Source organism: Barbus barbus (genome assembly GCF_936440315.1).
Source record: "Barbus barbus genome assembly, chromosome: 48".
In the NCBI taxonomy this organism is placed as follows: domain Eukaryota; kingdom Metazoa; phylum Chordata; class Actinopteri; order Cypriniformes; family Cyprinidae; genus Barbus; species Barbus barbus.
In genome coordinates, this window is record NC_136726.1 from 23,717,542 (window position 1) to 23,734,885 (window position 17,344).

General features: G+C 39.0%; 1 protein-coding gene across 1 annotated transcript in view; it reads left to right on the forward strand.

The window, feature by feature from the left end:
• The first annotated feature begins 388 nt into the window (after positions 1 to 388).
• LOC306866824 (PDZ domain-containing RING finger protein 4) overlaps positions 389 to 17,344 on the forward strand; it is a 53,712-nt gene continuing 36,756 nt past the window's right edge. Inside the window, exon 1 of the mRNA XM_079412204.1 lies at positions 389 to 591. Coding sequence (XP_079268330.1) covers positions 523 to 591 — 69 coding nt within the window. The 5' untranslated portion in view covers positions 389 to 522. The remainder of the gene's footprint in view (positions 592 to 17,344) is intronic.

Here is a 17,344-nt window from a genome sequence, read left to right on the forward strand (position 1 = left end):
TTTTTTTCATGTATGTATGGTTGTGTGTGTGTGAAGTCCCTATGGGTTGGTTGGTGACCTACTTTGCTTTTTGCACATTATGTTGAAAAGCTTCTGATCAATTCCTCTGTGAGCTGCGTCTCCTCAATCAGTAATAACAGTTTAAGACTAAAAACCACTTAAAATCTCCACCACAAGACACACAATCTGACCAGCGCTGACTGTATGTGTGTGTGTGTGTGTGTGTGTGCGTGTGTGTGTGACATCAGTGTTACTGACACAAAAGAGCCTCATTGTTTGAGCACTGATGCGCACTGACTCCTCCCACTGTCGTAGCGCCGCCCCTCTCATGATTATTCATAGGCTGAGCGGCTGAAGGGGGCGTGTGTGTGTGAGAGCGAGCGGATCTCACACGCTGTCGGATGCTGGAGGCTGCGGTTGTGCATGCAGGTCTGTGCGGTGACACACGGATGAGAGGCGCTGTGTGTGTGAGAGCCGTTCTGGAGGGAGAGCGAGACGGCTGCCGTATCCCTGAGCACGAGGATGGGCTGCAATCTGTGTAGTTTACAGAAGAGAGAGGAGCATTACAAACTACTGTACGAGATCTCACAGGTGAGACACACCACTTACCTGAGATTCAGGAGGTTTGTGCTGCTGGTCCCAAAGTTTCTCATCCGTCACTACTGTGGTACTATGGTAATACCATGTTTACAATGCTACCATACTTATTTATTTGTATCATGGCAGTAGCATTGGTTTTTGGACATGTATCATGATTTTTCAATGTCTTTTTTATGACAATACTCTCTATTGTAGGTATTGATGCTTGCTGTGCTTTTCACATAATACCATAGTTTTACATGCTACTACTATGTATTTGTGGACATGTACCATGGTTTTACAGTGTTTTTTCATGGTAATACCATGCATTTTTCTTCACATAATACCATAGTTTTTTTGTTTGTTTACCATGACTGTATAATGGTTTTCATAGTAATATCATGTATTTGTGACATAATACCATAGTTTAACAATGGTTTTGCATGGTAATGCCATGTATTTTTCACATAATACCACATTTGTTAGACATTTACCATGGTTTTACAATGTTTTTTGTGGTAATACCGTTATATTAATAATATGTTATTTTGTGATGTTTTCTCATCCTGCATAATACCATATTTTTTGGACATGTACCATTTGTTTTATGATGGTTTTAATGATAGTCTTATGTATTTTTCATATAATACCATATTTTTTGGACATGTACCATGGTTTTACCTCGTTAGGATTTGGCACTCTGGATGTTTCACACTATAAAGGTGCAGTAATATCTTGGTGTTTTTGGATATGTACCGTACAGTAAATCTATGTATCTCTTTGACACAATGCCATAGTTATCAGACATGTACCATGGTAGTTTCACAGTATTATTTGTAGCACCATTTAAATACCATGGGAATCATTAAGCACCATTGGCGTTGAATATATCAGTAAAACTACTACGGTACCACCTATAGTTTTTGTAGAATTAGTTCTGTTATATGCAGTAAATAAGCATAAGTGTGAACAAATACACAAACATGGAGCATTTAATGTTCCTGAGGTTGATTTTTTTTGGAGATCTGATGTGCTTGTGGGGCCTTTATGTGATTTCACTGATTATAAAACGTCAAACAGTGAGTTTATAACACACAGCACATCCAAACACGATCAGTGCTGATTCCCACCGAGCTGAAGGTCTATAATGTTGAAGATGATCCAGTCTTGATCTTCTCTGCTGATTGATTCTCTGCTGCGTGTTTCATTAGCGCTTATGATGCTGAAGAGCTTTAATAGCCTCTGTATCTCGCACACACGCTCGTCATGTTCACGGTGGGCTCATTAGCACTCGTAGAAAACGATTCTGGGTCCTAATAAACGTGAAATGTTCCGCTGAGTGTATGACGGGAGATTCACTCAGTTAATTGCTGCCATTGTTCTGTAACGAGGAGTTTTGACGAATCATCTCCGGATGGATCGTTTTAATCAGAGCGATGAAGATCACGTGGGTCTGATGAGCTTCTGAAGGTCACGTTTCTGATTGAAGCATCACCAAAACCACTACATTAACAGAATTAGGCGATTAATAACATAGAAATAGTCCATGATTTGACGTTCTGTTGGAAACCCAACCAATTATGTGTTGTCTCAGAGAACTTCTGTGATCAAGTTCAAGTTTATTTGTATAGCGCTTTATAACGATACAAATCGTTGCAAGCTCTACAGGAAATTAAGTTTCCACAATATATTTATATATTGCAGAACCTTAATATATTTAACTTATGGCAGAATTTGTTAATTCTGTGTGTTGTCTGAGCGTTGGCATCCTCTGAGGTCCTCTGAGGGGTTGGCATCATCTCTTCTCAGGTGTTCGGTCATCTCAGATCATTTAAGGGTTGGATCCAGACTGAAGCTTCTGTCATTCCTAGTTACCACTGGATGTTAATCAACAGAGAAACAAATAGAGACATAATTAGCGTAGCTGCTGTTCCATCTAAGCAACAATGATTTGTTCAACCCAAGCTAAAGAATAATAATAATGTACATTTGATCAGATATAACTGCAGTACAAGATTATAAGATGCATTATGTGAATGCTTGGCTAAAGAGATGTGTCTTTAATCTAGATTTAAACAGAGAGAGTGTGTCTGAACCCCGAACGTTATCAGGAAGGCTATTCCAGAGTTTGGGAGCCAAATGTGAGAAAGCTCTACCTCCTTTAGTGGACTTTGCTATCCTAGGTACTACCAAAAGTCCAGAGTTTTGTGACCTTAGGGAGCGGGTTGGATTGTAGCGTGGTAGAAGACGAGTTAGATACGCAGGAGCTAAACCATTTAGGGCCTTATAAGCAAGTAATAATATTGTGTAAATGATACAGAACTGAATAGGTAGCCAGTGCAGAGACTGTAAAATTGGGGTAATATGATCATATTTTCTTGACCTGGTAAGAACTCTAGCCGCTGCATTTTGGACTATCTGTAGCTTGTTTATTGAAGATGCAGGACAACCAGCTAGCAGTGCATTACAATAGTCCAGTCTAGAGGTCATGAATGCATGAACTAGCTTTTCTGCATCAGAAACAGGTAACATGTTTCGAAGCTTGGCAATGTTCCTGAGATGGAAGAATGCTGTTTTTGTAACATGGGAAATATGATTTTCAAAGGACAAGTTGCTGTCTAATATAACACCCAGATTTTTGACTTTAGAGTAACAGTGCATCCGTCTAGTTGCAAATTGTAATCCAAGAGATTCTGTGTACTGTTTTTTGGTCCAATAAGTAATATCTCTGTCTTATCTGAATTTAATAGGAGGAGATTATTGGTCATCCAATCTTTTACATTTTTTACACAATCTATTATCTTAGATAGTTGAGAAGTTTCATCTGGTCTTGTTGAGATGTATAGTTGAGTATCATCAGCATAACAATGAAAACTAATCCCGTATTTTCTAATAATATTACTAAGGGGCAACATGTATATTGGAAATAGCAGAGGACCTAGGACAGATCCTTGTGGTACTCCATACTTTACTGGTGATAATTGAGATGACTCTCCATTTAAATGAACAAAGTGGTAGCGATCGGACAGGTAGGATCTAAACCATCTTAAAGCCTGCCCTTGAATACCTGTATAGTTTTGTAATCGATCTATGAGTATATCATGGTCTATAGTGTCGAACGCAGCACTAAGATCAAGTAATACTAGCAATGAGATGCAGCCTTGATCTGAAGCAAGAAGCAAGTCATTTGTAATTTTAACAAGTGCAGTTTCTGTTTCTTTTGCAAGTAGGAGCACAATTGAGCAGACACAACTTTTTCTAAAATTGTAGACATAAACGGAAGATTTGAAATGGGTCTGTAATTTGCCAGTTCATTAGAATCTAGTTGTGGTTTCTTAATAAGAGGCTTAATAACCGCCAGCTTGAATGGTTTTGGGACGTGACCTAAAGATAACGATGAGTTAATAATATTGAGAAGCGGTTCTTCTGCTACAGGTAACAACTCTTTCAGTAGTTTAGTGGGTACAGGATCTAATAAACATGTTGTTGGTTTAGATGCACTGATAAGTTTATTTAGCTCTTCCTGTCCTATAGTTGTAAAGCACTGCAGTTTTTCTTTGGGTGCGATGAATGAAGCTGAAATATCAACATTAACTAATAGATCTGAGAGGAAATCTGCTAATTCTTTTAGGAAATCTGTACATGGCCCTGGCGGTCTATACACAGTAGCCAGAGCAAGAGATAGGAGAGATTTCTTTTGCATATCTAACAGTGTAACATTAAGCAGAAGTATTTCGAATGCGTTAAACCTCCTGTATCCTGTTTTCTGAGTAACATTGAGAATATCACTATATATTGTTGCCACACCGCCGCCACGACCAGTCTGACGGGGCTCATGTTTATAACAGTAGCTTGGTGGAGTAGACTCATTTAGACCAAAATATTCATTTGATTTAAGACAGGTTTCAGTCAGGCAGAGTACATCAAAATTATTATCTGTGATCATTTCATTTACAATAACTGCTTTGGGTGCGAGTGATCTAATGTTTAGGAGCCCAAGCTTTAAAAATTGTTTTTGTTCATTTATTTAGCGTTTTTCTGGTTTAATCATGATCAGATTTTTTCTAGATCCTGCATTAAATTTATATTTTGACCTCGCTATTCGGGGAACAGACACAGTCTGTATAGATTGGACAACGCAAGTACTTCTATCTTTTAAGTGGGTAGAACAAAAGTCATCATAGCAGTTATTTGAGAATTGGCTTACTAGTCAGATGGAGCGTAGCGTCCTGCAGATGTTGTCCGACAGGAGTTCCGCTCCGACTCTGCTGGGGTGCAAGCCAAAAGCCTAGGATGCTTCCAGTAAAGATTCCAATTATTAACAAAGAGCAGTTTCTGTTCTTTACACCATGACTATAACCATTAATTTAAAGCAAAAAGTCTACTGAACCTTTCGTGTCCTCGTCGATACGTGGGAAGCGGTCCTGAAATAATGATCGTCATCGCGGGCGATGTGCTGCGTACCGTCTCGATCAGGCTCCTGAAGTCCCTCTTTAGTGTCTCCGTCTGCCGCAGCTTGGTGTCGTTAACCCCCGCGTGCAGCACGACAGCACCGATGCTCTCGTCGCCCTTCAGGATCGCGGGTATCTGCGCAGAAACAGCAGAACACGAGCACCGGGGAAACAGTGAGTGTGCACTTTACCTTCAGCTAACGTAGCACGGACGTGCCGGACGGTGGAGTCTCCGATGATCACAGCGTCGCGTTCCGTCTCGCGGAGGGGAGTGAAGCGGTTCCGGGTGGAGATCTCGAAGACCGGAGGGGGAGAGGTCGTCACCCGGGGCCTGGCTCGTGTCTTCCGCTGATGGTGCACCCAGGGTCCGTGGCGTCCCGGCGCTGGAGTGAAGGACATCTGGGAAGATCGCGTCCTGGGTGCACAGGGTCTGTGCAGAGAAACACACGGAGTAGAGGTGGTGGGAGTGTTAGCAGCGTGCTGTATACTTACTGACTTGTGAGCGTCAGCCCGGGATGTTTCCAGCACGGCTCTTCGGTCTCTCTGCTGGGCCTGTTTCTCCACCAGGTCGCGGATCTGCTTCTCCATGGCCTCCAGCTCCAGCTGCACCGAATGCAGCTTGAATGTGTCCTCACCTGCACTCAAAGGTAGACACAAATCCGCCATTTAAGCAAGTAACAGTGAAACAATGGTAATGTGTGTGAATAGAGTATTAGCAATGTAAGCGAGATTAGCGATGCTAACGGGCTATAAGCTAATAGCAGACTCGAGAAATCAAAATAAAACTAGTGATAACAAGGCGCTCTAATTGGTTTTGTTTTAGAATGCTACAGGGGATATATTCACACGTTATAGAAACGAAAATGATAGTGTATAAAATAGTTTTTAAGATAGAAAATAGACGATAAAGAATCAACTTGATGGAGCTCAAACTCAAAACACGCAGTCACAAATCAACGCATGCGTGTTTAACAACATTAATCGCAGCATGCTTGCACATATTTCTTGTGGTTTCTGGTGTTGATTCTGCTTCTGCTGTGGTTTTATTTGCTTTATTTTGGGTTATTTTTCAATATCTTATGGGTTTTTTCGTTGTATTGTGTCCTCTGGTGTTTAAGCTTCTGCTTCTGAAGGTGGACAGCAGATGAGATCCTCAGATCTGGTGTTTAGTGTTGTGAATCTTCTCTTTGGAGCTGTAGCCTTCAGTAACACAAGCTCTCGTCTCCCGTGAAAGGACACCATCGTGCAAGTGAATGTTTGGCGTTTGAGAGCGTGAGATGGTGTAAACGAGGTGTTCACACACCCACAGATGAAAGTGTGTCAGTGTGTCGCTCATCTCTCCTTCACTCCTTTCATCTCAGAGACTCTGAACAGTTTGCAGGATTTCATTCAGACTTTATAGAGGTCTGTCCAGGTTTCTGTAGTTTTTCATGACTTTTGCTGCTGTTCCTTTAAGGCTTAATGATGTGTAGCTCCTGCAGCAGCTGAACATCTGCCATTGAGATAAATGGGAATGCTAACCGATAGAGACGCCAGGTATTATATTGACCTCCTTGATTTTCTTTTTTTTTTACTTCATAAACCACATATTGCAATGCAATTGATTCATGTAATGCTACCTTACAAATTGTCTGAAACAAGGTGTCTTAAAAGGAAGCGTAATCTTCTGTATGTGTACACATATGTATCCATATACTATTTTCACATAAAATCACCATATTTTTACAGTGTTTTCCCATCATAATACCCGTTTTTCACATAATATCATAGTTCTTGGACAAATACCATGTTTTTACAGTGTTTTCACATCACAATACCATGTTTTTGTTACATCATAATATAGTTGTTGAACAAAAACCATGTTTTTTGTAACATAATATCATAGTTTTTGGACATGTACCATGGTAGTTTCACAGTATTCTTTGGAGTACCATTTAAATACCATGGTACATATATATGGTGATCATTTAGCACCACTGGCATTGAATATATCAAAGTACCACAGGTACCACCATAGTAGTTCTTTTAGTATGAGTTCTGTTGTACTAATACAATACGGTGAACACATTAGCATAAGTGTGAGCAAATACACAGAGTATACAAAATAAAAGAAATAATGTATATATAGATAGATAATGAAGTAAGTTCAGGGATATTGTTCTGTGTGTTTGTTGTGGTGTGTTATAAGTGCTCTCTGGCGTTCTCTGGCCTAATTAGTCTTTCTACAGATGCGTGTGGAACACATCGCTGCACAGGAAGTGACATTTCCATCCGCGCTGGTGTTTATGTGTGTACGCTGGGCTCTTTAATTGTCTGCTGATGGTCTATAAGCCCTGTAATGCTGTGCTGGTCTCCAGAGACTTGAGGTTGAAGAGGAGTTCAGTGTATTCTGCTGTGCATGTGATGAAGAGCGCCACCTACAGACTGGTTCAAGCGCTTGGACTGAGCTGGTTTTCACATATTCATGATTGAGATGTTTCTATCAGTTAAGCTCCAGGAATCTTGGGATATTGTAGGGATGTTTTCTTTTGTGCCACCAACAACGTAATCAAATGCTTGCTTTCCTGAAGTATTTTCTTAGTTTCTCTCAAAGGAATGTTTATGTCCGGTTAAGTGACTCATTTGCTTGTTAATTTTTTGTATTTGTGGTTCATGCAGATTTAGTAGATATGTTGATTCATGTGAGTCATGGATTTGTATACTGTACTACCATTCAAAAGGGGTTGGTAAGATTTTAATGATTTTTTAAGGGTTTTACGCTCACCAAGGCTGCAGAAATACCGTAAAACAGTGCAATATTATTACAATTCAAAACAGCTGTTTTCTCTGTGAATATGTGTTAAAGTGTAATTTATTTCTGTGATCTGCAGCTGTATTTTCAGCATCATTACTCCAGTCTTCAGTGTCACATGATCTTCAGAAATCATAATAATATACTGATTTACTGCTCAACAAACATTTCTGATTATTATCAATGTTGAAAACAGTTGTGCTGCACAATATTTTTCTGGAAACCGTGATACATTTTTTTCACAGGATTCACAGATGAATAGAAACTTCAAAAGAACAGCATTTATTTGAAATAATTAATTTAGAATCTTGTAAATCCAGTGTTCATCAGGTGTGGAATAAACAGCGACGTTTGGAGCTCTACAGTGACTTCATACAATGTGTGTGTTTCTGAACGTATGAACTGGACAGGTGCATTGATAAATGAGTTTCATCACTGCTGGGACAAGTGTGTGTGTGAGTGAGGAACGGCCTGAGGCCCCGGGGCCCCTGTGACCCCCTCCTCACCGGACTGTATGCTGCAAATGTCCCAATCCATCTCTCTGTCCGGACGCCTCTCGCTGACTGATGGTCCTCAAACCTCACAGCTGGAACCAGGAACAAAAGACGAGAAAAATGAGCCGTTTGATTGATCTGGTGTCCACAGCCGAGAGATTACCTGCAGAAACACACAGAGAGAGAGAAAGAGAGAGAGGTTCCCCACTTCTCTGAATCCTGCTGGATGGAGGAATTCTGGCTCCTGATTGTTTCTCTGAGTCTCTTTCCTTCGAATTGTAAGGGAGAGTTGGGAAACCTGTTTGGAAACAGACGTTGTTGTGAGAGATGTAGAACTGTACATTTTAAAAGAGGGAATAAGTTTAATTCCTCATTCTCAATCTTTTTCCAGTGGGACTGTGTTTAAATATCCTGGTTTTCCATGAGCATCTGGCTCTGTGATGCGGAAAACACAGAATGGAATTTCTGTACAACGTGGAATTTGAAAAAATTTTGGATGAATATGTAACGCTGTGGACTAGCGTTTGTGAATATAAAAGCACAAAGACTGCTATTTAGTCACTTAACCAGCATTTCACCTTTTCATTTGAGAAAACTATCAAATACACACAGAAACTCAACACGCCAAAATAAAAGTTTGGTTTAACTTGAAGAAATTGTGACAAATGTATTACTATTGTAGAGTAAAATGTACTTCTCAAACTTAACTTGAAACATTATTTAAGGAATATCACACACTTTTCCTCCATGTTTTAATTTAAACATTAAATCTCTGTGGTGCAGTGCTCTGTTAGCTAATAAATGAAAGAAACAATTTAAATTTAATTACATTTTAAAATATTAATTAAATTGTTAAAGTTTTGTGCATTCATTTGATTACTGCTTTTTTTGTGCTAACTAATATTTTATCATAAAACACTAATTTAAACAGACAGCACAGAATTTCTGAAAAAACACAATTATTGTTAAAATTTTAATATATTCTTAAGTTATTAAAGCTTTATGAATTCACTTGAACAGACAGAATCCAGTCATAAAAAACTCACATTTAAAGTATAATGTGAAATGTCCTGGGATTTTGGACATTTTGGATGTATAAATCAAAACTAGTGCAGTACAGGGACTCAAACTGCAATATGGACTAGTGTCTATAAATATTAAAATGTTAAATATTAAGTTGTAATATTGTAAATGTGAGTATAAAAATTTTCATTACAAAAATTAAATCAGACCAAATAGAATTTATTGAGAAAAAAAAATAGAACACATTTCATAAGACACTTTTGTCCAAATAAAAGATTAATTGTAAAAGTTTTATGAATGAAATTTATTAGACATCTTTTTGATTATTAAAGTGTTAAAATATAATCCTGAAAAATTAAAAACTGAAACAGAATTTATGAAAAAATAAAGCAGGATTCATAGTGCTGTATGCAGGCGTTTGCTCTGATGTAAATCCAGGGACGTGAGTGAATGTGTTGGGTTCAGCGGGAATGAGCCTCTGGCTGCTGACTCCGAGCAGGAATATGAAAAGGAATATTTACAGATCCCTGAGACTGAAGAATCACGGCAGCGTTACATAATCACACATCTATTAATAATGCATGTGTGAGTGAGTGCTGGCTGAAATGACGCATCACAAATACACATCAATCTGTTGTTCACAGAGTTTCAGCTTCTGCATCAATCCAGCTAATATTTTGACTCTTGGGGCCAGTTTTACTAACAGCTTGCGTCAGCACAAACCATCTTTTGGCGTTAAAATAGTACTGTCAGGTTTTACTAAAGACGCGCAGTGAAGAATTCGTGCTGAAAAGGTGTGGACAGTTATTTTTTGCACCTGACCTTATTGAATATGCATTTGTAGGAGTTTCCCTTTCAGATGCAAAATTTATGGGAGGAGAGCATTCAAATGAATCATGCAACGAGATTCATTAACGTTTGCACTCGTCAAATTACTGGCATTTGCGCCATTATTCAACGCCCAAAAAAAGCATGTCTTAAAGGGGTCATCGGATGCAAAATTCACTTTTCAAGTTGTTTGAACATAAATGTGTGTTGGAAGTGTGTGTACACATCCATCCTATAATGATAAAAATCCAGCCAGTGTTTTTTTTTAAATCCCCTTTCTCCAATCAGGCTGTTCTGAGATTCCTGTCAGAATGATGTAGGTCTGTGCAGGCCCCTCCCACGATAGTTGATTGACAGGACCGTCTTACCTTAGCCCCGCCCCCCGAGTGAGCTGAGAGCTGTCCGCCATTGTGTCTGCCTCCGGTGCAGGGGAAGACAAGAATGTCTCAGATTGAGAGATTGAGGTGTTTTGTTGTTGTATGTAATAATGAACATAGCAGTCGTCATTTACTCCTGATAATTGAGCCGCTGAAGACACAGAAGATTAACGTTACTTTTGCTTTGAAGTGATAGCTATGATTCCCGATCTGCCTAAATGTGTCTATGTTCATCTACAGAAGAAGTGAGTATAAGGGTTTTTTAATGAATCTTTGCAAATCGCCTTTCCTAATAATGTGCTAGTTAGCCAGTTTCACGTCTAAAGTAAACAGTACTGCTCATCACCCCACGGAAGAGAGGGGCGGGGTCAACAGAGGGGCAGGGTCAGCAGAGCTCATTAGCATTTAAAGCGACATGGACTAAAACGGCTTGCAGAAAACAGAGCTGATTTTGACAGGGTAAAGGTGTTGTTTTACACTACCATTGAGAAATTTTAACCAAAGTATGTTATAGACTTTTCATTAAGACCCTAAAGAATGCCCATGGAAAATGATGACCCTTTAAACTATGTTTTGCTTGAAATGCCTGCAATTATTGTTGCTAGAGGAGGCACCGCAGAGAACAGAGAGAAGGGTTTGATAATTGATAATTATCAGAAATGTTTCTTGAGCAGTAAATCAGTATATTAGAATGATTTCTGAAGATCATGTGACACTGAAGACTGGAGTAATGATGCTGAAAATACAGCTGCACATCACTGAAATAAACTACAGTTTAACACATATTCACATAGAAAACAGCTGTTTTAAACCAATAATATTTCACAATTTCTACTGTATTTTTTGTATCAAATAAATGCAGCCTTGGTGAGCAGAAGAGACTTATTTTAAACACCAAAAAAATATTACTGACCCCAAACCAGATTTAATTTAAACTGTTTAGTTTTTCCAGCATATTTATTCATTTCATAAAATATTGAAACAGATGTTATGCATCCGACAGGACTGTTAAGTTGACTCTGTATATGTATGTATGCTATGTATAATTTATCTAACATTTTTGACGGCCAAACAGACATCGTCAACAACTCAAAATGACCACAAGTGAGATCATGTGTTGGTCTGACCAGTATATTGGTCCATCATCACCACCTAAAACCATTTAAATGTGTGAAATCACTGTAATACGCAGTAACAAGTGACTTACACTGATTTCAGATGCTCATCCGATCAGGATTTGGAGGCATAATGCTGATGTTTTATAAACTGCTAGTGTGCTCAGCTGTGTGTGTGTGGTTTGGTCATTAGCGCTGTTACTCTTCAGTTTGAGGTCAGACGAGTCAGAGACTGCTGATTTCTCTGCAGTGTCGTTAAATGAAACGTAGAGCCTCATTGAACATGTGATTTTATTGCATCGTCTCTCTCCAAATCAACCCTTAATGCAGTTGACAGCGGGAATCACGGGCGTAAATCAAGAGACGTGATGAAATGTTTGGTTTCAGTGTGTTTGTGTGTGAACAGCTCTTCTCTTGTGTTGTGAACAGAAACACACATGCACACACACACACACACACACACACACGGGCGTCTGTCGCTGGCAGTCGTCTGACCCGCTCTGTCCCGGACAGAAGGAGAACGCGTTAATTGACTTCATCATTGAGATTGAGACAGAACGAGAGAAACTGGAGCAGTTGATGGATGTATCAAGCTGAAACGAGTGCTTTCAGAGCATTGATCTGTTTAAACTGACCAATACCAGGATTAAAACAAAAATATTATGGTAATTAAAATAAAATAAGAATTAACTGAATTAAAAAACTATTTTATTTTACTTTCAATTTTTTTTGTTTAAATTGAAATACTACAATAAACTAAAACATAATATAAAAAATAAAATATTGAAATAATATAAAAAATAACTGAAATAAAATAAAATATAACATGAAATACAATAGTTTTTAAAATATTTTTTTTTATTAGTTGCCAAGGCAATATTTCACATTTTCATTTACTTTACAGTAAGTTAAAGTACTACAATAACTAAAACTGTTCAAAAAATCTAACTTAAAATTGATTTGAACTGAAATAAACCAAAATATAAAATACGAAATTAAATGTAACGTAAATGTATTTTATTTTCGTTAGGTGCCTAGGCAACATTGCTAACTTTCATTAAGTTCAATATTTTTTAAAAATGAAGCGGGATGTTTCTCGTTTTTCTCGAGCGTTTCTCGTGGAAGTTTCTCGGGACGTGTTTCTCTGGTGTGTTTCTCAGTTTTTTTTCTTGGATGTGTTTCTTGAGCGTGTTTCTCGAGTGAGTTTCTGGTGCGTTTTTTTCGAGCGTGTTTCTCTGGTATTTTTCTTGGGTGTGTTTCTCGTGTGTTTTTCTCGAGCATCTTTCTTGGGCATGTTTCTCGAGCGGCTTTCTCTGGTATTTTTCTCGAGCGTCTTCCTCTGGCATTTTTCTCGAGCGTCTTCCTCTGGCATGTTTCTCGAGCGTCTTTCTCTTTCATTTTTCTTGAGCGTCTTTCTCTTTCATTTTTCTCGAGCGTCTTTCTCTTTCATTTTTCTTGAGCGTCTTTCTCTGGTATTTTTCTCGAGCGTCTTTCTCTTTCATTTTTCTTGAGCGTCTTTCTCTGTTATTTTTCTTGAGCGTCTTTCTCTGGTATTTTTCTTGAGCGTCTTTCTCTGGTATTTTTCTTGAGCGTCTTTCTCTTTCATTTTTCTTGAGCGTCTTTCTCTTTCATTTTTCTCGAGCGTCTTCCTCTGGCATGTTTCTCGAGCGTCTTTCTCTTTCATTTTTCTTGAGCGTCTTTCTCTTTCATTTTTCTTGAGCGTCTTTCTCTGGTATTTTTCTCGAGCGTCTTTCTCTGGTATTTTTCTCGAGCGTCTTTCTCTTTCATTTTTCTCGAGCGTCTTTCTCTGGTATTTTTCTCGAGCGTCTTTCTCTTTCATTTTTCTTGAGCGTCTTTCTCTGTTATTTTTCTCGAGCGTCTTTCTCTTTCATTTTTCTTGAGCGTCTTTCTCTTTCATTTTTCTTGAGCGTCTTTCTCTTTCATTTTTCTTGAGCGTCTTTCTCTTTCATTTTTCTTGAGCGTCTTTCTCTTTCATTTTTCTTGAGCGTCTTTCTCTGGTATTTTTCTCGAGCGTCTTTCTCTGGTATTTTTCTCGAGCGTCTTTCTCTTTCATTTTTCTCGAGCGTCTTTCTCTGGTATTTTTCTCGAGCGTCTTTCTCTGGTATTTTTCTCGAGCGTCTTTCTCTTTCATTTTTCTTGAGCGTCTTTCTCTGGTATTTTTCTTGAGCGTCTTTCTCTGGTATTTTTCTCGAGCGTCTTTCTCTGGTATTTTTCTCGAGCGTCTTCCTCTGGCATTTTTCTCGAGCGTCTTCCTCTGGCATTTTTCTCGAGCGTCTTTCTCTGGTATTTTTCTCGAGCGTCTTCCTCTGGCATTTTTCTCGAGCGTCTTTCTCTGGTATTTTTCTCGAGCGTCTTTCTCTGGTATTTTTCTCGAGCGTCTTTCTCTGGTATTTTTCTCGAGCGTCTTTCTCTGGTATTTTTCTCGAGCGTCTTCCTCTGGCATTTTTCTCGAGCGTCTTTCTCTTTCATTTTTCTTGAGCGTCTTTCTCTGGTATTTTTCTCGAGCGTCTTTCTCTGGTATTTTTCTCGAGCGTCTTTCTCTGGTATTTTTCTCGAGCGTCTTTCTCTGGTATTTTTCTCGAGCGTCTTCCTCTGGCATTTTTCTCGAGCGTCTTTCTCTTTCATTTTTCTCGAGCGTCTTTCTCTGGTATTTTTCTCGAGCGTCTTTCTCTGGTATTTTTCTTGAGCGTCTTTCTCTGGTATTTTTCTTGAGCGTCTTTCTCTGGTTTTTTTGTCTTGAGCGTCTTTCTCTGGTATTTTTCTCGAGCGTCTTTCTCTGGTATTTTTCTCGAGCGTCTTTCTCTGGTATTTTTCTCGAGCGTCTTTCTCTGGTATTTTTCTCGAGCGTCTTTCTCTGGTATTTTTCTTGAGCGTCTTTCTCTGGTATTTTTCTCGAGCGTCTTTCTCCGGTATTTTTCTCGAGCGTCTTTCTCCGGTATTTTTCTCGAGCGTCTTTCTCCGGTATTTTTCTCGAGCGTCTTTCTCTGGTATTTTTCTTGAGCGTCTTTCTCTGGTATTTTTCTCGAGCGTCTTTCTCTGGTATTTTTCTCGAGCGTCTTTCTCTGGTATTTTTCTCGAGCGTCTTTCTCTTTCATTTTTCTCGAGCGTCTTTCTCTGGTATTTTTCTCGAGCGTCTTTCTCTGGTATTTTTCTCGAGCGTCTTTCTCTTTCATTTTTCTCGAGCGTCTTTCTCTGGTATTTTTCTTGAGCGTCTTTCTCTGGTTTTTTGTCTTGAGCGTCTTTCTCTGGTATTTTTCTCGAGCGTCTTTCTCTGGTATTTTTCTCGAGCGTCTTTCTCTGGTATTTTTCTCGAGCGTCTTTCTCTGGTATTTTTCTCGAGCGTCTTTCTCTGGTATTTTTCTCGAGCGTCTTTCTCTGGTATTTTTCTTGAGCGTCTTTCTCTGGTTTTTTTGTCTTGAGCGTCTTTCTCTGGTATTTTTCTCGAGCGTCTTTCTCTGGTATTTTTCTCGAGCGTCTTTCTCTGGTATTTTTCTCGAGCGTCTTTCTTGGGCGTGTTTCTCGAGCGTCTTTCTCTTTCATTTTTCTTGAGCGTCTTTCTCTGGTATTTTTCTTGAGTGTCTTTCTCTGGTTTTTTTGTCTTGAGCGTCTTTCTCTGGTATTTTTCTCGAGCGTCTTTCTCTGGTATTTTTCTCGAGCGTCTTTCTCTTTCATTTTTCTTGAGCGTCTTTCTCTGGTATTTTTCTTGAGCGTCTTTCTCTGGTTTTTTTGTCTTGAGCGTCTTTCTCTGGTATTTTTCTCGAGCGTCTTTCTCTTTCATTTTTCTTGAGCGTCTTTCTCTGATATTTTTCTTGAGCGTCTTTCTCTGGTTTTTTTGTCTTGAGCGTCTTTCTCTGGTATTTTTCTCGAGCGTCTTTCTCTGGTATTTTTCTCGAGCGTCTTTCTCTTTCATTTTTCTTGAGCGTCTTTCTCTGGTATTTTTCTCGAGCGTCTTTCTCTTTCATTTTTCTTGAGCGTCTTTCTCTGGTATTTTTCTTGAGCGTCTTTCTCTGGTTTTTTTGTCTTGAGCGTCTTTCTCTGGTATTTTTCTCAAGCGTCTTTCTCTGGTATTTTTCTCGAGCGTCTTTCTCTTTCATTTTTCTTGAGCGTCTTTCTCTGGTATTTTTCTTGAGCGTCTTTCTCTGGTTTTTTTGTCTTGAGCGTCTTTCTCTGGTATTTTTCTCGAGCGTCTTTCTCTGGTATTTTTCTCGAGCGTCTTTCTCTTTCATTTTTCTTGAGCGTCTTTCTCTGGTATTTTTCTCGAGCGTCTTTCTCTTTCATTTTTCTTGAGCGTCTTTCTCTGGTATTTTTCTTGAGCGTCTTTCTCTGGTTTTTTTGTCTTGAGCGTCTTTCTCTGGTATTTTTCTCGAGCGTCTTTCTCTGGTATTTTTCTCGAGCGTCTTTCTCTTTCATTTTTCTGGAGCGTCTTTCTCTGGTATTTTTCTTGAGCGTCTTTCTCTGGTTTTTTTGTCTTGAGCGTCTTTCTCTGGTATTTTTCTCGAGCGTCTTTCTCTGGTATTTTTCTCGAGCGTCTTTCTCTGGTATTTTTCTTGAGCGTCTTTCTCTGGTATTTTTCTCGAGCGTCTTTCTTGGGCGTGTTTCTCGAGCTAATTTCTGGTGCGTTTTTCTCGAGCGTCTTTCTCTGGTATTTTTCTTGGGCGTGTTTCTCAAGTGTTTTTCTCGAGCATCTTTCTCTGGTATTTTTCTCGAGCGTCTTTCTCTGGTATTTTTATCGGGCGTGTTTCTCAAGCGTTTTTCTCGTGTGTTTTTCTCGAGCATCTTTCTTGGGCGTGTTTCTCGAGCGTCTTTCTCTGGTATTTTTCTTGGGCGTGTTTCTCGTGTGTTTTTCTCTGGTATTTTTCTTGGGCGTGTTTCTCGTGTGTTTTTCTCGAGCGACTTTCTCCGGCGTGTTTGTTTGACGGTGCATCTCTTCCTCAATTGTTGGTTGTGTTTGTGTTTCTCTGGGATTCTCCTTGTGTGTTAATAAGCAGGTGGTCTGTGCTCTTGTGGCAGATTTTTGTGCTTCAATATCTGCTCTGACATTTCCACAAATGCTCGTACTATCAGAACAGAGCAGCTTTATCACCTGTGAGCGATGCAGGGATACAGGACTCAGAGTGGCATGAGAGCATCGTCCGGGTCACAGCAGACCCTCTGCGGCCACCCTGATAAGATGTCGGGTGACAGAGGGCATGATGGGACACGTCTGGCTGAAGAGCATGATAAAGAGGAAGGACAAAAGCAGACCTGAATCCATTTACATCTCCACATGAGGAGAGAATCCAACTCCAGTACATGAATGACAAAAATGTGGTGTAGAGACAGATTTCACTCAGAAATTGCTAGAAAATAATTACAAAGTAATTACAAAGAAACAGCATTGAATTAAATATGAACTCTTGAAGTAGAAAGACTGAAATGGTGTTTTCTTGTGTAGTGTGCTCACTAATAATCTGTTTTATTTACAACTTTACAATATTTTTTTACAGTGTAGAAATTTGATTAGGATAGTATTTTTGTAAACATGTTTCTGTCTGAATAATGTTTTTGGTCATGATGGATATATGTTATGTCATAAAGCAGAAAAATTTATTATAAATAATATAATAATATAAATGAAATAAACTATATATATATATATATATATACACACACACACACACACACG